The sequence below is a fragment of the Ursus americanus genome, chromosome 24, assembly GCF_024610735.1.
Source record: "Ursus americanus isolate L20-20 chromosome 24, mUrsAme1.1.p, whole genome shotgun sequence".
NCBI classification, from domain to species: domain Eukaryota; kingdom Metazoa; phylum Chordata; class Mammalia; order Carnivora; family Ursidae; genus Ursus; species Ursus americanus.
The window spans coordinates 46,550,876-46,573,605 of record NC_142150.1 but is presented as its reverse complement, the minus strand read 5'-3'; the positions used below and the strand labels follow the sequence as shown (position 1 = coordinate 46,573,605).

The following is a 22,730-nucleotide window of genomic DNA, read 5'->3' as shown; positions in this document are numbered from 1 at the left end:
CAAGAGTCTGCAAGCAAGTCACAGACAGCCCGAGAGTACAAGCCTCCGACCGGAGGTAGGCCACCCCGGCAAGGAGTCTCGCCCCCCAATAAGAACTCCATCCAACTAGTGTCTCGGGATAGCTGACGTCTTACAGGACACACGGAGGAACATGCTAAACGGTATGACACGGATGGCTGGGAAACAGCACAGGGAAGCTGCCGGGTCTCCTCAAGGGGACCACAGGGAGGAAAGAGAAGGCACAGGGCCTGTGGACTGAGACTCGCTGAGTCAAGTCTGCAACCTAGTGAACAGTGCCGTGTCAACATCACCCTCCGACATTGCAGTTGCGTGCAGGGTCACCACTCAGGGGCTGGCGGAACGGGACACTGAATTCTCTGGGCTGTGTTTGCAATTTCTTGTGAGTTTATAATCATTTCAATATACAAAGTTAAGAAAGAGAGAATTATAAAACCTGTCAGTGAACCGCAATGTATGGAATCCAAACACTAAACAAAGTAATGAGAAACTAGAGAAACATGAACACTGATTGGATATGTGATGTTATTATAAGGGCTGCTTCTTTGATATGATAATAAAACGCTCTCTGTTTAAGGAAAAGCAGCCCTATCCTGTCACGGCATCCAGAATTTGCTTCACAGTAGCTCGGTTAATGGGATGAAGGGAAGAGAACAGGAAGATTAGGGTCACACCGGATGTGAATTCGGAAACAGAGCTTAGAGCCCACGTGCCCTCTGAAACCTCACCCTTAACTACACGCTGCTCATCTCAAATCTGGACATGAGTCCAGCCTCCAGCCAAGAGACAGGCTTGCCCGTGAACACCCGGGCTTACAGCGTCCTTGGCAGTACCCTTCCTCAGTGTGCTGCGGCTGCCTTAGAGCGGCTAGCGTGGCAAAGGCGTGGTCACTCACGGTCAAGCCCTGGGCCTCGGTGCATTATAATGTCACACACGGTGTAACGCTGCCCGTGTGAGTGTGAACTGGTGTGCAGAGAAGTCAGGTCCACGGTGACATCCCTGGATAACCAACAGCGGCGGCACGCTCTCGCCCACACTGACAGAACGCATGTCCTCCTCCATGCATCTCCATGGACAGCAAGGGCTTCTAGCTCCGCACGTGGGGCCTTCCAGGGGGACCTGGGGCATACAAGCACGTGGTAGGGGTGAGGGTGCTCCCTGGACTCCTCCAGGCATAGTCTGCACTTGGCCAGCGGCACCACTGGCTTTCACAACAAATGGAAGGGGGCACTTTGTGGGGCACATGCATACTTCTAAAGCAAAGTCTAAGAACAACCAGTGGTGACTATCATGATTTCTCCAGAACTGCCAGGCAGGCAGGCAGTGCTCTGCTGCTGAGACCGTGTCCTGTCTTCCTCACACCCAAGCCCACCTCTGCTTGGCCTGGGTGGGGATTCCATTCCTCCAGAGGAGGCATGAGGGAGACAAGCACCCTCTGCAGTTGTTCCTCTAACCTGGGTGGGTCATGAGTCTAGTCTTGCACTTCATGTGTGCTCCAGAAACTTCTGGAAACCCACCGGTCCTGACTTGCGCAGGTGCTCCATTGGTGGCCCTGTGCTGTGACAGGGTGGGAGCCAGGCTGTCCCACCAAGACTGGCACTGTGATCACTGGGTGGCCGGGGGATGTGGCTGGAAGCTCAGCAGGACCACAGGAGCAGCCAGTGTGCACCCGGGCCCTAAACACACACATAACAAAGGGCTTTCCCAATGCTAAGGGCTGTCTTGCTCTGCTACCAAGGAGCCCGTTGCTTTCACACACTGAAGAAAGCAAGTCTGGGGAAATCAAAGAAATTTCAAACCCACAGTGTCAGACGTAATACTCGAGAAGGCTTGCATCAGCAGTGAGAAGAATCAGCTCTAGCTGAAATAGCGCCATAACCCCGCAAGCAAAGAACATGAACAGGAACTGAAGAGGAGCAACTGTTTCCAAAGGGAGTCCGAGAACAGCTCAAGAATAGCTACAAACGTACAAAAACACGCAGCGCCAAAAAAAGGCAGCGTTCACATGGTCTTGGTAGATAGAGAGTTGGGAAGCCAAGCCTTCAAGGAAGAAGGAAAATGCAATCCATTGTTAAGAGTCAAGCCATCGATTGAAAAGGACCCCAAAATGGCCAGATGACAGAATGAGAAGACAAGAGAAGTTCGGCACAGCTGTGTCCCCCACCTGCTCCAGAAGCTGCAGGAAACACTGGGCACGTTAGGGAGAGACAGGGAAGACTCGTTTTAAGATCCAAACTGAATTTCTGGACGTTGAAACAACAGCATTTGTGATGAGAGTACTCTGGGTAGGAGTTAACAGCCAACTGAATGCGGCAAGAGCAAGGACGAAGGGACCTGAAGACGCGGTAAGAGGCTTCCCAAAACGGAACCCGGGGAAAGACTCTAAAGCAAGAAGCAGCCCCCCGTGAGCCCACGCCGCCCAACCAGCCTCTTGGGGACAAGCCGCAGGCCGTGGGACACCCTCTTAAAGCACGTGTCTGACAAAGGACTTGCATCTAGAAGGTGTAATGCCCCCTATGACTCAACAAGAAGACCAAACCAGTAGAAAACGGGCAAACGGTCTGAGCAGATGCTCCTCACCGCAGAGCAGAGTCAGAAGGCACTGGAGGCCATTAGACCCCGAGGAAAGGCAGAGTAAAACCACACGCGCCACGGCCTCACTCCCTTAGAAGGGCTACGACTGGAGAGCCCACGTGCGCCCGGGGCTGACGAGGGGCTGACGAGGGGCGGACTCCGGCGCTCCCCCTCAGGGCTGGCGCAGTCGCCGCACAACACAGTTCAGCAGTTTCTTAAAATGTGAAACATACACGTGTCATTTGACCCAGGCACTCCGCTGAAGAGAAAGTGTGTGTCTGTACACAGACCTGCGCACGTACGTTCAGAGCAGCTTTGCCTGTCACAGCCTAGGTGGAGAAACAGCCCCCACAGCCCCTGGCAGGTGGACAGATGGAGCAGCTGAGGCCTGCCTGTGCCCCGGAGTCCCACCCAAGGACATGCAGGAACAGCCTCCTGACACACCCAACAACGTGGGCGATTGCAAACTCATGCTGAGGGGATTTCACTCACATAAGTGGCCGGAAAATGTCACTAATCCATGACGACAAAAGCATGCCAGGGTCACCTGGAGGGGGTGATGGGTAGGTTCACTTCTTTGACTGTAGAGGGCTCTGTAGCTGTGGGCACACACGAGAACACGTACAGGAGGGGACCCTTCCAACGCAGGGCCACAGCGTGTCAAGTACAGCACAGCAGACGTCGACAGCTCCCACCACACCTCCCTGCTCCACCCGTCCTAACGGGCACTTACACTCAGCCTGCCCTTCCAGTGTGGCCTCTCCTGGGTCCTCAGGAGACACGTGCTCCACTCTACCCGCTCCCACCCACCTCCGTCCACCGGCAGGTCCTCAAGGCTCTCCACAGAGCACATCAGCGGGGCCACCCTGGCTGAAGCCTCTCTTGCTCTCACTACAGGACTGCAGTGGCCGATGGTCTCCCTCCTCCCTCCCATGCCCCTCCAGGCTGTTCTCTCTGTCCCAGGATGCTGCCCGTGCACTCACTCACCCACACAAGGGCTGGATGACAACACTAAACACACGGACCTGCCTGGAAACGAGTCGCGTCCCCTAAAACACGATGTTGCCCCAGAAGAGGGCTGATGCAGCAGAAGGACACCCGTGGGCCACGGCGCCTGCCTGGGTCCAGGGTCCTCTGGGGAAAGGTGTATTGTCCAGCTAAAGAAAGCTGACTCCAGCTGAAAGCAGCCGTGGGCCCAGGGCCGGGAGGTCTAAGTGCTCATGATTCCTGCTCTGGGTCAGGCACTGTGACATGGACCCAGCCCCCCACCCACCCCTGTGTCCTGCCAGCACAGCTGGGTGCTGCTCCTGCCTCCTCCAGGTGCTCAGCCAGGTGCCTGGCTCCTCTGCAGGTTGCCTCCGCCCCCAGTGCCTCACCAGGACTGGAGCAACAGGGCCCAGGTGCCCCAAGTGCACCGCCACACCAAGCCAGCATCATGCAGATGTCCCCTGGCATAGCAGCCAGACCCCGGCCAGGTTCCTGTGCATGCTCACTGCTCCCTCCATGATGGGAGACACGGGGCGGTCACAACAGAACAGTGATGCTGTCTGCAAATGTGGTGGACACCAGAAGGGAGCGAGGGTGCTGGATGGGCGCGTCCCTTCCCCCCACCCCTCCCACAAGTGTGGACGGAGCACCAGTCTGTGCCGGGCTGGGCTGGGCTGAGCTCCCCAGAAGTGTGTGGCTGGCTCTCCCTGCTCCTAGGAAATGCCGGATCAGGGGGGCTGGGGGGCGTGCAGCTTCCTCGGCGCTACATTCCATACTTGGAGAGTGTGCCTGGCACAGCGAGGGCACAAAAGAACGTGTGTTGAGAGAGGCAGGTCGACCAGCCCATTGTTAAATAAAGAAGCGAGGACAGAAAAAGGTCTTTCTGATGTGGTCCTTCTGGAGAAGACCCGCACCCCATCCGCACCCAGGGCTCTGCTGCCTGCCACTGAAAACCCCAATGCCCCCACTGCACACAGATACACGCACGTGTGTTCTGTTCACCACCAAGCTGAGGCCTTGCAGGCCACCATGAAAGCCTGTCCTCTACTGGACTGCCACAGCCGGGAGCCTTGGGTGACTGCCACAGGGAAGAAGGCCTGACATTCAGCCCCAGGAGAGTCCAGCAGTAAGCGGCGACCTCCTAGGGGTCTGCACACCCCTTAAACTACACAACAACTTGGACAGGAAAGCATGTGTGCTGCTTGCCAATGTGGGGGAGATGGCTTCACCCCCCACCCCCAACATGACCTGCGAGCTCCTGGGGCATCTGACTTTGAAAGGTGAACACTGGTAATTCTGACCTCCGGGTGCCCTCTCCATGAGCCAACACCTACCACAGGCTGCAGACACGTGGCCATGCTGAGGGGACCCTAAGCGCAGAGCAGAGCATAACCGCAAGGTAGCACTGGGCTTGCTGGGGTCCCCCCTGGCTCCCCCACACCCACTATGCAGCCTCAGGCCAAAGTACTGCTGCCCAGTAAAGAGGACCACCTCTTCAGGGAGCCTGTCCAAGGAGTGTGCATGGCTTACCTGTGGCACGTGAGAGAGAGAGAGGCGCACCACCCACGCTCGCAGGCTCTGCGCATCCATGCCCCTCACTCACTCAACAAAGGTGCGCCAGCGCCTAGCGGAGCCCTGAGGGGGGCAGTGAGCGAGCGAGCTCAGCCTCGAACACACATGAGCGTCCAACCCCAACATGACGTGGGGAAGGGTCCAGATGGGTGAGGGCTGAGGGAGGAGGAGTCAGGAGGGCAACGAAAAGACTGTGCAGGGAACAGCCCATGAGGACCCCTGGAAAGGACAGATCCTACCCCCAGGAGAGCCATATGGAGAGGGCTAAAGAGACAGGCGGCAGCAAGGTTGAGGTCTGAACTGTGCCTGAGGCACATGGAAACTCCTGAAAGATGTGAGTGGGAGAGCCGTGAGCAGAGGCCTGACGTGTGGAGAAGGCAGGAGGGCCAGTCTGGGCTGGGCTGGTAGGTGGCCCGGGTCGTGACGACAGGACGAAAGAGGCAGAGGACAGGAGCTGTCCTGGACAGGAGAGGATGCAAGTGCAGGGCTCAGCTAACAGGGCTGCCCCCAGGCTGCCACAGAGCTGCTCACCGATGCTGGCACTGTCCCCTCAGGGGACATCTGTCCCTGTGTGGAGCTCAGTCCAGGGCCCTGACAAGAGCCCCCCCCCACCCCCATCCAGCTGAGCAATGCCCCCAGGGCACTCTGACGCACTCAGCCAGCAGTGCCTACATGTGGCCAGCACTGCATGGTTCCAAAGGCAGTGAGCCTCTCCACAAGAGGCCTGACACCCCAATGCAGAACCCGTCCCCAGAGCACAGGTGCCTCACGTACCTCCTCACTTTCAGATGTCTGAGGCCACCCAGACCAGGGGCACCGAGCCAACGGAGCTGCCTCCTTGCTGTCCCAGCCAGGTGGAGCAGAAGCCGCACCTGACAAGCCTGGCCGGCAAGGACCTGGCCAGGGTGTCGGAGCCGTTCCTCACAACCTCGTGCCTGGAGGGAGCACTCTCAGGAGGAAATGCAGAACGGGCTGCCGCCGACTTCCATTCCACAAGAAGGAAGCACTCGCTTACCAGACCTTTTGGACAGGCGGCTCTCCCTCCTTCCTGGTCATCAAAGAGCCTGTATGGAAAGCAGCACCTCCCAGGCAGAGACAGGAGTGGGGTATTCCAGAAAACAAACACTCTGCCTCGGACCTTGGTTCTATGGACCACAGCGGCCTTCAAAGCAGGCAGATCCCACCATCAGCAGCTGGAGGCACAGACACGACTGCACGGAAAGACGCCCATGAGCAGGTAAACAGTGGGGGCTTCTCCCCAGCGTCTCCCGGAGCACAGAGAGGCCTCGGCCTGCCGGAAGGAGGGAGCAGGGTTCTGAGAAGAGTTGGCCCCTGAGAGTGGCTCCTCTGACGTCCTCTCCCGCTGTTCCAGACCTGTGACCCTGCCTGCCTTCTCGGTAAACAAGGCAAGACAGGATACTCAGTTCGGGGCACCCTGGCACCCTGGGTAAGAGAAACTTTACGGCACTGAAGAGTAAAGCTGGAGAGCCCCGAACCTTCTCAGAGGCCTGGAAGGCCAGAGACAGGGTTACTATCATTGTTCAATGTAGAGCAGCTGCCACACTGCCGGCTCCCAGAAGGAGCCCAGGCAGAGCTGCGGGACATCTCCACACCAGAGCTCTCCGGACAGCGCCCCACGCGCACGACCTCAACAGGTCCTCCTAACCAGCAAGGTGACCAGTGCAGACACTTTCATACCCTCTTACACCCCGAAAACCAACAAAGAAGATCCACACACACCCCTTAAAGACATTACACAGGGCAGATGCCAGGCGCACCTACACGGAACTGTCTCCGCAAGCCTCCCATCGAGTGGGCCAAGAAAGCTTTCCAGCCGCTGATCTACCCGTGTGTCCTGCTCTTCTCCACGTAAGACCAAGTCTGGACTGTCCAGCCACACACACTGCAAAGCAGAGTGTGTGTGTATATTTGTGTATGTGTGCGTAAGTGTGTATATTTGTGACTATGTGTATGTATGTGTGTGAGTGCATGAGGGCTGTGTGTGTATACGTGTATGAATGTAAGCGTATGTAGGTGGGTGTGAATATGAATACGTGTGAGTTATGCAAGTGTGTATGTGGGTAGTTGTATGAGTCTAAGTAAGTTGTGTGTGCACATGTATACCAGTATATGTGTGTGTGCGCGCGCACACGCATGCACGCATGTGACCACTGTGCTCCTTTCTTCCTAAGACTCCTGCCCTCACCTCCCCAGGCCACGACCCCCGTACTACTGGGCCACGCCAGCCGCCGAGCACACTGGAAGACCTGGAGCTCACGCCCACCTCAGTCGGGACTGCGGCAGCCCTGCCCTCCCTCGACTCTTTCTCCTGACCTTTCGGGGTCTCACTCGTCAGCTCCCAGATGCCTCCCCTCACTGCCACGGTCAACCCTCACTGTCCTCCTCGCTGTCCCAGCACATAGCGCCTGGCACACGCTTGCTGGTCGTGCCCCCGTGGCCACACCAGGACTCACGTCAGGAAAGTAGGGCGTCACCAGATTTGTGAATGGCCGTGTCCCAGCACCCAGAACGTGGTGAGGACCCAACTCTCTCTCACTTCTCCCATGAACGGCTTCACTGGCTATGAGTTCACCTTGTCTTCTCAGGGAGCTCTTACCACAAGCTGCAGACAGAGTTCGATGACTGACATGCCTCTGGCAACAGGACATGCTCCTCACAGGCTTCCAGCTGAGGTGAAGGGTCACTACCACGCTAACTTCACCCTACCCTTTGCTTTCCTGGCATTTCTGTCAAATCAGCACAAGAAGCAGTAAAATTTTCCAAACACTGGATGAGCTCTGATGTCTAGGCAAAGGTAAGGGCTTGGCAACTGGCTCCTGGCTGGCTCAAGGGTTTCCGTTGGTGACATATCCACATCCAAAGAGGGTGCAGAGAACAGCTGCAGAGAACGGGTCCATGAGGCCCAAAAGCACATGCAGTGAGACGGCTGGTGTCAGAGCTCCTCTCTCGCCTCCCGGCTTCAGCGCGTGAACACCTGCTAGCTCGAGCAGGACACAGATCAGACGGGTGCTCGTGCCCAACCTGGCCCCTTGCCTGCCTGACCCTGACCCCTCAGGAGGTGGCATGACATACAGAAAAGAGCATGCGCCAGACGGGACAGTCTTCTGGGAAACAGCAAGAGCAAGACCTCGGTGTCACATGTAGAAAAGCCAGCTGCCGACCAGTCCCTAGAAGACGATGACAGATGAGCTGGACATCACCAAAAGTAAGGATGCTTTTGTCTCAGAAGGCGCCAGTAAGCCAAAGAAAGGACAAGCCACAGACTGGAAGACAGGACGAGCAAATCGCCAAGTGACAGGGCTTTCATCTACAACGGATAAAGCACTCTCAGAACTCCACAATAAAAAGACACACTACCCAATTAAAAACTGGCCGAGGGATAGGAGAAGACATTTCCCCAAAGAAGGGAAGGAGGGATGAGAGGCATGTGAGCAGCCGCTCAGCATCAGTCAGCAGGGAAACCACAAGGCAGCACCCCGCTCCCACAGGGTGGGGGTCCGTGTGCTCACAACGGCTGAAGAGGCCAACGAGAGGCCTAGCGCTGCTGGCAGGAGAGGAAGGGGCGGGCGCTTCAGGAGCGACGCAGTCCCCCAGCTCACGCATGCACCTCCTGTGGGACCCAGAAGGTCTACGGCCTCTGTGGGAGAAAAAGACAGGGCCGGGACGGTTCACGGCAGTGCTGCTTGAGATCACCAACCGCTGGAAGCAACCTGAATGCCCAACAAGGGCAGGTGGCTAAGCAAAGTGTGTCTTATCTTCAGAAGGGGCTACAGCTCAGCCACAAGGAACAAAGTACAGACACACAACAGCCTGGATGGATCTCAGAGCATCGGTGCCATGACAGAGGCAGAGCCCAGACACTCGACCCTCCGTGATCCCGTGTGGCCAAGGATGTGGCAAGGGGTCATCGAACGTTCTGCATCATCACTGCAGGGGGGTGGGGGTCTGTCAGAACACATCAAAGTGCACACTTTAGACTGGCGAATCTTGATGAATGTAAGTATGCGCCCATCACACTGATTGGAGGCGTGCACGCACAGAGACCACCACGTGCCAGCAACGAAGCAGGAGCTCCTCCCTGGGACACCAGTCACGAGTCCCACAGACACACTGGAGACTGCAGGAAGCCACACACCAAAGGGGGGACGGTGCTGTGGGGTCGCAGACACCTAGCGCACCATCTAGAGTCATGACGGGCGGACAGGAAGGGCCACGAGCGCCTCTGTGTGCTGCCCCTTTCCGGTTCCGGACGTCGTGGGTGGCTGTGTGAGCTGCTCATCTGAAAGCCAGATGCAGGAACACTTGCAACTGCACTCTCCCCACGCACTACATGGTGATGAACTAGTCACACACAGTGTTTGTGGTGCCTGTCTGTACACTGGGTGGCGGCTACGTCTTCCCCAGCCCCTTTCTGCATGACTCCCGCACAAGCACCAGCGGCTTTGCCTGCGTGAAGGGAAGGTCCCACCGCCTAGCTCCCAGTGAGGTCTGGAGAGAAGCCGCCAGCCAGCCAGCCCCCAGGGAGGGCCCCTCCCCAGGGCAGCATCCAGGGGCCCACCAGGCCCAAACAGCATGCATGGCCAGGCAGGGCCCATATACCCCATCAGGCTCCTCCCCTGGAATGTAAGCAAACCTTCCGTGCCCCCATTAGTGGACCCGGTTAGGGAGGGACCTGAAGAATGCTACTTCTGTTCTTTTGGACAGCTGATGTCGCGGCGGTCACCACCCTTGTGGGGTCAGAAAGAGGGAAAGCTAGAGTCGCCATACAACTAAAACCAGGCTGGAAACAAGCAGAGAACGCTCAGGGAACCCTCATCAGCAGTGGGAGTCGGAGGACTGAGACAGGAGAGGAAGTGGGCTTTGGGCTGGGAGGTGGCAGCTAGCTTCAGGGCAGGTTTTCTGTGGCCAGAGCCACTGAAGCAGGGGCTGACAGAGTGCCTGCGGCCCGAGGTCCCCACTCCACACTGTCCGGGACACAGAGGACAGAGGCACACCCCACCCACAGCAGGCCAGGTCCATTTAGGCAGGTGCTCTGGCACACAGTGGCCAGGACCTGTGACGTGGCCCAGCATGCACCAGGCCGCTAGGACCTAACCTGGCACACCCTGACCTGGGTGGAAAGAACCTTCCTAGGCTTCCCTGCGACCTTGCTGGGCCAGGAGCCCCGTGCACACAAGAGGGGAAGACAGAAAAGTACAAACCACTGGAGTCCTGGGACTCAGCGTCCCCACCCCATTCCCGTTGCCTCTGCCACAAGGGGTGACCACCATGTCTGGGGAGGACGCCTGCATGCAAGTCCACAGCAATAGCAGCGCCCCCCGCCCCCAGCACACTGCGCTCACCCTCCAGGTTTCTGGACATCCCCTGTGACAGAGATCTGACACAGGGGGTCTGCTCCAGAGCCTTTGCCCTGAACCACCCCCACCCCCCACGAGGGGATGGGCACATCTGGAAAGGAAAGCAGCTTATTTCCATGCTGGCCCAGAGCTCAGAGAGCAGGCCTTGGGTGGCCCTGTCACAGCAGCCCTGCTTCCCTCCAGCCCCAGTAGCAGAGGGAGGAACCTAAGAGGGAGAAAGTCCCAAACCCACCACTGCTGCACCACCACCTCACACCAAAGAGGGGAAACACCCACCACATGGTACCTGTTTCCTTTGCACACTGACCGTGGAAAACAGGAGCAGTGACAGCCTGGCCCCTTCTGAGGCTCACCCTGGTACTGGTGTCTGAGCGGGGGCCAAAGCCACTATGACAAGGCAAACATGTAGACACAGGGGTTGGAGGAGATCTAGGGCCAGGCCTGGGCCCATGGCCAAGTGGGGCTCACCCTGCATTCCTCACACACTTGACCAACACCCCTGTAAACCAGGCTAAGGTGGTCAGGGAAGAACCTCTGGGTAGCAGGTGAGGAAGACATGTAGGGGTCAGGCTGGAGGTCAAGTGTCCTCCTAGAGGCCAGCACCAGGGAAGCCATGGATTACCAGGTCACCAAGGAGCAGGTCTGAGGTCAGGCTGAAAGAGCTGCCTGGATGGGAGGAGGAGGTAGGCTATGGCCCACACAGGGCTGGGCTCCAGGATATTAGCACACATCCAGAAAGCAGAGAAATGCACCACCACACCACCAAAATCGTTCTGTTCCAAGTTCAAGTCAAGCCAAACTCCAAACAATGAAAGTGGCTGTTGAAGCCTGCCTAGTCATCCCGCCTGGCCCCTGGCCACCACTGACCACAGAGGGCAGGGGCGTCTGGGCCGCGTGGCAGCCACCTCTGGCAGGTCTTCCCTCCTGACCCCCACACTGGCATCTGCCAAGACAAGCGCCCGCTGGCCGGGGTGTAAGCAAGGTGGCCTGTTCGTGGCAGGCTGGCTGAGACCCACCGACTCAACAGCACCCCTCTGTGTAGAGCAGCGAAGTCCATGTGCCCCAGCCCTCCCGTGCCTACTTCAGGGCCCAGGTAAGGGCCAGACGTGGGGGATACAAACAAGGGGCAAGCGCACCAGCACTGACTCCCCCACGAGAGTGCATGGGCTCAGGAAGGCCAGTCTGCTCAAGGCAGGGGACAGGTGACCGCCTCTCTTCACCCCCCAGTCTCCACAAGCCCAGCAGGCATGGAGCCCAGGCTGCCTAAGAATAGGGCGCTGTGGGTCCCGCCACATCACCCCGCCCTCCGCACTGGTATAAAAGCCTGGGCTGCAAGATTTAGCCCACGCTCAGTCCAGGAAGGAGGCTCAGAGGCCACATGGGAGGGGAGCAGAGCCCAGAGATGCCGCCTGTGCCCAGCCCCTTCCAGTGCCCTTATTCCCTGCATGGCCTGGCCCCGCCGTCAGGGACTTAAGCACAAACACTGGCAAGCTTGCCCCCCAAAACACTGAAATAGAAGCAAGAAACAGCCTTTTATTAGAAAAATGCCAGAGAGAAACTGAAGGCCACCTCCACATCACGGAAGGACAGAAGGAAGCTTCCACTGATGGGGGTACCCTGAGACAGGCACAGGCCAAGAAGCCCAAGGGGGGTTAGACACAAGCTCTCCCCTACAGCACCCCCAGGCCCATGGGTTACCCCAGTTAGTCAGCTGAGGGGTCAGACTGCCCCTCAAAGTCCAGCACAATACAGCCCAAGAACACCACACACCACAGGTCTAGGGAGGATACAGGGCACCAGGAGGTACCAAGCTGGCCCAAGAGCTTCGCACGGCAAAGCCAGTGGCACCTGAGTTACCCCATTAATAGAAGCATGAGGGTCAGAAACCCCCAGAACTCCATCCACACGAGAGCGCTGCTGGCAGCCACCCTGTGGCTGAGCACCGTCCATGTCCTGCTATGGATGTGGGGCCTGGGACGGGCCCAGCCCTGATTGCTGCAGAAGGGAAGATGGGGGCCATGCTGGAAGAGGGACCCCGGTCCCCTCCCATGTGCCTGCTCCCCCACAGCATGTTCCCCTCTAATTGGAAGTGCTCTTTTCTTCTCTCCGATGAGGAGGAAGGCATCAGGTATGGGAGATCCAGAAAGCGAGAGGAAAGCCAGAGTCTGACATGCCAAGGCTCATACTTCAGATTCCTCAGGGGGAGGCTCAGAGAAGCCGTGGGGAGGAGACACTCAGCACAGCATACCGGCCTGGGGACAGAGGGTCCAGCCAGGAGCCTGGCCTCCTTCCCTGGTGCCTCCTAGGCATGGAAGTTGCTTGAGGCCCCCCACGGCCCCCCCACTGGCCCCCCGCCCCAGTCCTCAGAGGGCCTGCCTGCTCATCTCCCTTCTTAGTTCAAAGCTCCCCAGGACCCCATCTGCTGTGAAGGCTCATGGACTCTCAAGGGTCTTCGAGGCCCGTGACGTGTGCCCCCTGCCCAATGCCCACCAAGCCAGCCTGGCCCCAGGGACACACACAGATGGCCACCTCACAACCCTTGTCTTGCTGTGCTCAGCCCCAAAAAGCCTCGGAACAGACCCTCCCTCATTCCTGCAAGTCTCAGCCCAAATATCACCTGAGACCCTCACCCTCCAAAACTCACACAGTGCCCTGCGGTCCTCCCAGGCTCTGCTGCGCCTACGTGAGCTCAATGTGAGCGGGAAACAGGCCTATCATTTTCTGGGACCACCTTGGTGGAGAGAACTTGGTCCAGCATCAGCAGTGGTGTTAACACATGCTCCTGAATGAATTAATTCCTAATATGCAAATTAGAACAATTGCAAATCGGCAAGAAAAACATGACCACCCTCCCTCCCACAAAAAAAGCAATAAAGGGCCAAGAAAAAACCATCCATAAGAGAAAAAAAAAAAAAAAAAAACTATGAATGGTCAATAAACACAAGAAGAAAAGATCAATTTCCCTAACTCAGAAGCAACCCCACGGAAGACAAGGTGATTTTTTTCTGCTTCTGATCAAGGACAAGGACAGCCAGTGCTGGGGAGGCTCACCCACACCCCCCCCCCAACAGACTGCCTTACAGAATGTTCTGGAATGTACAATGCAAAGACCCTGTGACCACAAAGTCTACTTCTAGGAATTTATCACCAATACTCAAACTCAGAACAACTTACAAATAAGGAAACGGAATGAAACACTGCTTGAAACGAAGATGCTGGAAACTGCCTAAGCCTGTGCCCTGAGGGCCTGGCCAGTAAGGCCTGGTGTGGTCGCGGTGTGTCTGCACAGGGCGCACGCCAGCACGGATGGGCCACGGAGCAGGGAAAATAGAAGGTGCTAGAAGGTGTTGCCCGGAACAGCTCCTTGGGGGCCAGATTTGATGTGGATTTCACTTTCTTTATAATTTTATGAATAATTAGAATTTCCCATATAATCAGAAGAGAAAAAAAGCTACTGTAACTTTGGAGAGAGTCATACATGAAAACGCCAACAAAAAGATTGTTAATAAAAGGTGATTTTTTCCATGTCTCCAAATATTCAGTTATCTTGCTTTTATAATTGGAAAAAAAAGTCACCACGTACATTCTAATAAAGATTTTTAGAAATGAGATGCAGCTAAACATTGGGCAGTTTGCCAAAAAGTGAAACACACACACTGGGCACCTCAGGACAGCGCCTCTCCTAACTGACCCCAAGGGGCAGAACTGACGGCCACGAGGACCTTGAAAGCGCTCAAAGGAGCTCTGGCCACAATGCGCAGATGACCCCCCAGCGGCCACCAGCTGCACAATGCAGTCCCCCTGCCCCCTGTCGGGGCAGCCACACCTCAGACTGCTCGGCACTCCAGAGGAACTAATCACTGCTACACACATAGCAGGTAACCTCGAGGCCCAAGGAGGGACCCGACAGGCAGCACCCAGGACGGGCGCTGTGGGCACAACCTAACGGGCTGGCTGTGGAGGGCATAAGGAGGTAGTATCCAGAGGGAGAAAAGTGCCTTTGCCAACACTCATCCAACTGCCCCAGGGAACCCGAGACGTGGGCGCGTATGGATGCTGCCCCCCCATGCATGTGCGCACACACGCACACACAGCCAGGCCTTCTGGCGCCGACCCTACCCACTGAGCAGAGGGCGAGAAGACAGGCGGCCACCAGCATCCAGCGGCCTTCTGCTGCAACCACCTCGCGGTGACCTCTGGGGTTGTGGGTGAGCCTCCCTCTACTGTTCCTGCCTCTTCCCAAAAACACATCTTCAGAAACTAAGCAACACGCACAGTGAGGCAGAGGGGCAGGACCGAGGGAGTGACAGGCGCACTGACGCCGCTCACCCAGGTCTAGGTTTAGTGCGGCTTTCTGGAAACCTGCAGCCGGGAATTATGAATGAGGAAGTTAAGAATAGGAGGATGGGGCCAACCAAGACACGGGACTGGATCAAGCCCCCCCGAATGAGCCTGGAGTGCCCCTTACTATGTTCCCCGTGGTTTCCTGCCGGTCACCACAGCAGCAAAGTCTCAGCCCTGTCCTTCAGCTGTAGGCAGGTGTCCCACCCCAGGGGTGCCCGACTCTGACCACACCTGCTCCCCAGCTGTCCACAGGGCTGCCCCTCCTCCCCCTTAGCACCAGGTCTTCTCAGAAACTTCCTAAAAGGGGGTGCATGGAAGTAATCCTTTGTTTCAGAACCTGTGAGTGAGAAATGACTTTTATCCTAACCTCGAAGATAACTGATGGTTTATCTAATGTGAAGCCCGTGTTGGAAATCCTTTTCTGACAGTATCTTGAAGCCTACTTTCTCATTTCTGGGTTGGAATTTGTGTTTGGATTTCTGGTGTTCTGTCTTGTCTTGCTTTCTGTCTGGAAGTTTTCAGAACCCTTTCTTTACGCCGGTGTTCTACAATGTTGTGGGCGCAGGGGACGCTCCCTGTGTGGGCACTGGGGAGCCTATTCAGTGCGCACTCAGAGCCTGCGGTTCTGGAAACACGCTGAGCTGCTTTGATAACGCCCTCCTCCTGCTTCCTGCTCTTTCTGGAACTCCTCTGTGGCTGTACGCTCCCTGCATGGGAGCTGACATCCTTACCTTTGCACTCCCGAGGTCCATCCCTAACTTTGTTTTACTAGCTGAGAAATGCACCTAATCTTGCTTCTTATCCCTTTGCCTTTTAAATTGTTCTTGCATTTCTAATTTTAATTCTTTGGATGTTCCTTTTTTGTGGCATCTACTCTTTCGGGGCACACAGTCTTTAGCCTCTGAGGAGACGAGTGATGCCCGCTTTACGTGCCGGCTGATAGTGTGTGCCCTTTTCCTTCTGGTCTGGTCCCTCTCTTGTTTAGGCATTCCTTAACGTGTCTGCGGATCCCCAGCTGTCCATTCCCATTTAAAAGGAGGCACTGAAGAGTGCACTGACGGTCCCACGTGCTTCACTAGGGGCCATCTGACTCCCTGGGGGGAGCGTAGAGGACGCCCCCATGTCAATGTCTGTAGGTCTTCTCTCTGGAGCTGCTCAGACTCCCATTCTTCTGCCTGGAGGGTGGGGTCCTAGACACAGACCGAAAGCGGGGAGGGGGGATCTCAACACCATGTAGGATGTCCTCAGAGCTTTCCTTGCTTGACGGTGCCCCCACCCTCAAGGGCACAGTCCTGTGACTCAGGCCCTCAGGAGGAGCGGGGGTGTCCAGATGCTTCTGAAATATCCCTCCAGACCTCCAACTAACCCTTGGGAGGTTCCAAGATTCCACCAACCAGGAGCCGTTCTGAGCTTCCTCAGGACAGCCGGCCCTCTGCCGGCCAAGTCTCAGCTCTGTTGAGTCTGCACCCACTCTACCAGCAGCCGTCCCAGCTTCCAAAACCAGATGGTTCCAAAACCATCTGCTGTCATCCCATCCCCCATCTTTGTTCCTGAGGGCTTCTGCCTTTCCAGAGTTTCCTTGGCTCTCACTTCAGTAGGGCTGGGGAGGGAACAGCGTCTGATGCAGGTCCAGTGCATAATATTTGGGCATCAGGGCCAAGTGCAACCTGGGATGCCGGCAGGTGGCTCCCGGCTCCCCTTCCCTCAAGAACCCACGATGCCTTCCCCTTCCTAAAGACCCTCAGGAGCACCTACCAACTGAGGCCACGCCCACTTCTCTGTGTATGAGAGGAGAGTGGTGAGGCGTCTGAGCCATGCCCAGAGGCAGCCTGGCTGCTGCTGGCCCCATTACCTTCCCTGGGTCCCAGGGTCTCTGGCATACAAAGGAGCCTGCTGGCATTCTCAGTCCTACTCAACTGTTAGCAGGATTCCCACCCAGCTCAGGTGGATTCACAGAGGCGGCCCCTGCCCTACCTGGATGCAACTGTAGTCAGCAGTAGGGCCGGCCAGCCTCAGAAGAAACATGCCCTGACAGCCTCTCTCAGGCAGCCCAGCCCCGGCCTGACTTCCCAGCCAGCACCTCAGGATAACCCCTCTGTCTGTCCTGTATCCCCAAATAGTCAGAAAGCCATGGGCTTGACCCAACCTTGAGGGTCAGTGAGCTGTTCCCTGTCCAAGGCCATGGGCTATATACCCCAGTCCTGGCCCAAGGCTTCCACACAGACACCGCTGTCACCATGGAGGTGCGCTCAGAGGCCAAGGGCAGAGTACAAATCTGTCAAACCTGTTGGGACTCTCAACCCAGAGCCTGGCCGAGGTTGCTAACTCGGTCTCACATCTGCAGAGCAGGGGTGTGGCAGGCAGGGGAAGGCGCACACATGCCTGCTCAGAAAAGGGGGTCCCCTCTGACTAGCTTCAACTGCCACTACCCACACCCTATACCTACATGGAGCTCCGAAACCACCTGGAGAATGCCTGTGTGGCTCAGACAGGCTCCTACCCCACCTCCCCAGTGCAGCCACAGGCAGGGTTCCTGATCGTGGCAGTGACCTGGCCCCTGGCCCCAGGCCTTCATGGGAGAGTGGGCACAAGTGGACAGTAAGCTTTGAATAGGATTACTATCTTCATGAGGAACCCTGAGAAGTAAATACTTAACTGTGGCAAAATGCAGACCCCACCTCTGGGTGCCCCTTTAGAAAGGTACTCAAACACTGGCACGTATTATGAGCCAGACACAGCTAGTCACATGCATGTAGCCAGGGACAAACACGCACCTGCCCTGCAGAGCTCAGGGCCCACCGGGGAACCCAACACAAGCACAAAATGGACATGTTCCCCTGAAGACCACCACCCTGACAGCGCTACGAGGCAAGGGGTGGTCACAGGCTGCCCAGCATCTCCCAAACAAAATTGGGGGGGGAAGGGGCTAAAATAAACAAGGTCAAAGTGGACCAGCGAGGACAATAAAAGACCTTTTTCACCTAGCAGGGAGTCCAAGCCTGAACCACTGATGCCCTCCAGCGTGGCAGTCCATGACATTCCCGTGGCTGTGGTGGAGGAGTGGGGACAGCAGGTAAGCCAGCCTTGCAGGGTGTCCTGCTGGGTGCAGTGTTCCCTGAGGCCTCCCGTCCTCAGGACAGGTGCATGCACTCCAGAGGCAGGCTGACTATTGGGCAATGCAATCTCCACCAAGCATTTGATTGGTTCCACACCAGCGTGCACCCAGCAGGACCCCTCCAGCCCCCGGCAGCCCATAACAGGCATGTGGGGCATCAGGGCAAGGACCAGTAACTAATTAACACACACACACACACACACACACACACACACACACACACACACACACACAGGCTCTCTCCAGCATTGTGACCTGACTCCTTACCATGGGGACCATCTGGCCCCAGACCCACCTGCGTGGTCACCTGCGCCCTCTGGTGGACACTGGCTCCTCCTGCTCACAGCAGCTCCTTCAAACCCTCCTCCTGCTCCAAGTCCCAGTAAGTACCCACTAAGTACCACTGCGGGCCACATGGTCTGGACCCGCTTTCTCCACTGCACGTGCCCCTTCAGCTCAGAAACACGGCAGGTGTGCAGCGCGAGCCTGTGTCAGGAGGTCTGGAAGGCAGGTTGGGGAGCAGGAGAGGGGTCAGCCTGCTTCTTGGGAGGGGGCACATGAGTGCACCCCAGAGGCCTTGGCGAGTGCGCTGGTGGACTCCAGAACAGAGAGGGGGCACATCAATCCCCGGTAGCTATTCGACCTCTCTGGGCCTCTTCTTCCAGCGTGTCCCGAGAGCAGACACAGCACTCGTGGGTATCTGACCACAGCTCCCGGATGTCCCTGGGCACAAGAAGGCTGGCTGCCAGAGCACACCATGAGAGGGACGGTCTCTAAAACAGAACTGAGGTGACAAGGGAAAGGGATGCCTCTGGCAAGCATGGCTATGAGCAGGAAACTGGAGTCTTCCTACCATGCAGTGACCAGAGCAAGGCAAACGGGGCACCAAGCACTAGCTGCTTCCACAGTCCTGCCACCTCTAGGACACTCCCTCCAGCCGCCTGGAGGGAAGTCCTCTGCGTGGTGACCGTGGCTAAAGGAATGAATAAGAAAATCTCTTTCTTGGCAGTAAGCACACCAATCGACAAAGCACTCTGAGACTGGAATGAGCGATTCAGAGGAAAACTTCAAAAACTTATGTCAGAGGAAGACATAAAAATAGGCTCAGCCCCACTAACAAAGAAACACAGTTGACAGTAGAATCATGTTCCAGCAGACTGGCAACCCCAGCCAGAACAGGCCTCTAGCCACCAAGCAGGCAGGAGGTAACAGAATGCATGTACAAATTTGTCACCAAGGGAGGGGACAGCAGGGACTACCCTGGTTAAAAAAAAAAAAAAAAAAAAAAAAAAGCAGCAAAGATAATGGGCCGAGATGGCCCCTGTGACACTGCTTATGACTACCACCTAACCACCACCCACAACAGGAACCAGAGCCGACCTGAAATCAACATGTCACATTCGGACAGGCTGGGGGGCAGGGCGGGGTGGGAGGCCCCGGCACCAGAAGCAAGGTCCAAAACACAGCAGCTCTTGCTAAGGTCACCCTCAGCCCCATACTCTTCGGCCCAGTCCGGCGAGTGCAGGCCCCCATGCACCAAGTGTTTCCCACGGCTCCTCCCAACCTAGCGCCCAGCTCCTTGGAGCCCAGTGCTACACCTGCCCTTCTCCTGCTGTCCTCCCTTCCTCTCCCCCTGCCCAGGCCCTCCTCGCACCTCTGCTCCACCAGAGCACCTCCAACTCACCACACCCCGAAGTACAACCAGGACGTGCATGCCTGTGGCTCAGTAACAAGGCCGCGCCCTGCCCGCTCATGTCCGTGCAGTCCCTGGCCCAGATCTCCCCCCCACCCCCGACCTGACACGCACTGTCACTTCCCTCAATTAGTTCTCCAACCCAACCAGAGGACCTTGGAACAGGCTCCAGCATGGCTGTGCTGGGCTCAACTCCAGCACCCAAACTTCTAATAGCTCAGGCAGCTTCCTACCCTCTCTGTGTCTGTGTTTGTTGCCTATAAAATAGGGTCGCTATGAGAACCCCTGAAGACATGCACTGAGGAGGGTAGGAACAAGGGCGCCTGCCACACTGTCATCTCTGTCCCCACCTCAGTCCTCCCAAGTAGATCCTGCCACTTGCTGGGACCCGGAGAGGTGTCCTAACTGGCCTCTTCATGAGGTCCTGGCAACACTAGCTTATCCATGCGACGCCCGGAGGGGTTGTCAGAAAACATAACGGGGCCACACTAAGCCCCTCTGAAGGCTTACTGATGTGCTTAAAACATGCCTCGCCTCTGAGAGGCCACCTGGAAACCTATCCGTCCAGCGTCACAGGAGGCACCCACTCATGCCCTTCTCACCCACCACGTCCCACACCTCCTGTGTCCTTCAGAACTCGTCTCCCCCCAGTGCCTAAACCTCACTGGCTTAAGAATACTTCCTCAGGATCACCCCAGCCCAAAAGACCCTCTGGCAGCCCATGCATCAGTGGGGCCCTGCCGTGGGGAGGCCCTGTCCACAGCACGGTCCCCAGAGCCTCTCTGCTGCTTGCAGCTCTGCCCTGAGATGGATGCCGTCACCACTCCCATCCACAGCGGGGTCTCAACTGGTACCAGCCACAGCTGGGATGGAGCCCTGGTCCCAGGGACCCTGAGGAGGCCCCTCTCGCTGTCCACTCCCCGCCTGGGGGAGTGCCAAAGGTAGCTCAGCCGACAAGACTCGCCACGGAGGCCTGGCCCTGGCACACAGACCGGCGGCCTTGGCAGTGAAGGGAGGACTTTGCCAGCCCGGCCACCCACAAGTTGGTGCACAGCAGCAGTGAGGCCTGGGCAGGGGTGCAGGGGACCAACAGGCCAGCCAATGTTCACTCCACCTGCACTGTACTAAGCACTACAGACACCGTGCCTGGCCTGCTCTGGTGTCAGGAACACAGCCAAGTCAGTTAGGCTACCTTCCGCTACGCTATGCAGCCCACATCCCTGCCTCCAGGAAACTCATGTTTCCAGGGATGGAGACAAACATGGAGAACTCTGGTGCCTTCCAGTTAATCATGTGCCATGGAGAAGAGAACGGTGAAGAAATGGGCAGCGACGACTGGGGGGGGAGGGAGAGTTTACTGGAAGCAGGTGGTCAGGGACAATGTCCTGGTGAGGGGACATCAGCACTGAGACCTGAATGATGGAAAGGAACAAGCCAAGCAAAGGTATGGCGGAAACAGCAAGTGCCAAGACCCCGGGGCACAAAGGAGCCAGCCATGCAGTAGACAGGAAGCCAGCACACTGCAGCTGGGCCCACGGGGCAGAGTGGAGCAGGAGACAAGGGTCTGAGAGTCCAGAATCACAAGCTGCCATGGGAGTCTAGTGCAGTGGAATCCCAGGGGGCCCTGGAGGCCATGCCATGGCCGACGTGCTGCCACAGAAGCCCCTTCAATGCAGAGGCTGAGAAGCAGCAGGGTGCCAGCCAGGATGCCGTGGAGGTGGCCCAGGAGCAAGACACCAGGGTGCCCACAAGGCTCATGTGCATGGCCAGAACCCAGTGGACCTGATGGTAGAGCTGACCTCACAGGGCCTGGAGGAAAGAAAGAAACCAGAGGTGCACAGTGGCAGCTGAGTGGGCCAACGAGCGGTACTCGCTGAAAGAAGGCCCGCAGGGGCACCTGTGCCGGGAAAACAAGGAGCTCACTTTTAGACACACAGAATCTGAGCTGAAGACTGGCCACATGGGTGGAGACACGGGGTGGGGGGAGGCTCCAGGGTGAGCTGGGGGCAGGGGGTGGAGGGAGTTGCCCCGACGGGGCACAGAGAGAGGAGGGGACATGGGAACCCACATCCTGCCGTCTGCAGCCCAGCAGCAACCAGGACTGCGGTGAAAAGCCCAGGTCCTCGTACTTTAAGAGCCAGGGACCCCAACCCAGGGGTGAGGCTGTGCTTGGTGCATACCCTTCCCTACAACACTAGCTTTAGGACACCCACCCCCACGGTGGCCCACCCCAACCAGCTGCATGGCACAGATCACTAATTTGACAGCCCTCCCAAGATGAGGTGCCCACTGTGCATGGCAGGTGCACAGCCCACACACCACGCACGTGCACGAGGTGCACACCCTCCATGGAGCGACACGAGGGTCCGTGTGCAAACTCCACTCACAGGATCGTCCCCATCTGTCTCCTCCTTTAAAGTACAATGTCCTCTTTTGTTAGGAAACAATTCTGAGTTAGTAAGGCTGCATTTTCTCACATTTTTATTTTAAAATGGAAAGGACTCCAGAACTACGTTTCTCAAACTACAAGCTGAATCCACTAATGTGGGTTGTAAAACTGCCTTCGTGGGTCAGATCTTTTAAAAAACAAAAACTAAAAGAACTAACACAGAACAGAAATGATCACTGGCACATGCACCAGACTAGTCCGTTTCAGTTATACACAGAGACCGCACACACACACACACACGCACACGTGCACAGACAGCGAAGTCTAAGTCACACTATAAAATGAATTTCATGATCACAAAGTTTCAAAGGAGTGTTCTGGAACAAATGGCTTCTGTGTCTGGCCTATCACCTGGGATGATCCGCGAGGGGGACAGGGCCTCGGCAAGCCCACCTGCTGAAGTCGATCTCCCGGAAGGTCTACGTATTTTGGGAACAACGAAACATCCTTCTGCTAAAGAGCCTACGCCAGGCGGCAAGAGCGGCAAGCACGCCTGGGTTTGCCACAGTCCTGAGGAGAAGGGATTGCTGGATTGACAAAAACAAAACCACGCTTACAGCAGAGCCGATGGAAAATGCTCTCCAAACGCAAGGCAGTTAA

General features: G+C 56.9%; 1 protein-coding gene across 4 annotated transcripts in view; it reads right to left on the bottom strand.

The window, feature by feature from the left end:
* The window catches only part of MOB2 (MOB kinase activator 2), a 71,535-nt gene that overhangs the window by 23,323 nt on the left and 25,482 nt on the right, over positions 1–22,730 (bottom strand). The window contains exon 1 of one of the 4 annotated variants that reach the window (XM_087855143.1): positions 6,167–6,222. The exons of the other annotated variants lie outside the window; for them this stretch is intronic. Within the exon in view, the coding sequence (XP_087711269.1) occupies positions 6,167–6,207 (41 nt within the window). The 5' untranslated portion in view covers positions 6,208–6,222. Of the gene's footprint in view, positions 1–6,166; positions 6,223–22,730 lie in introns of those variants that run through there. 4 annotated transcript variants of the gene reach the window in all.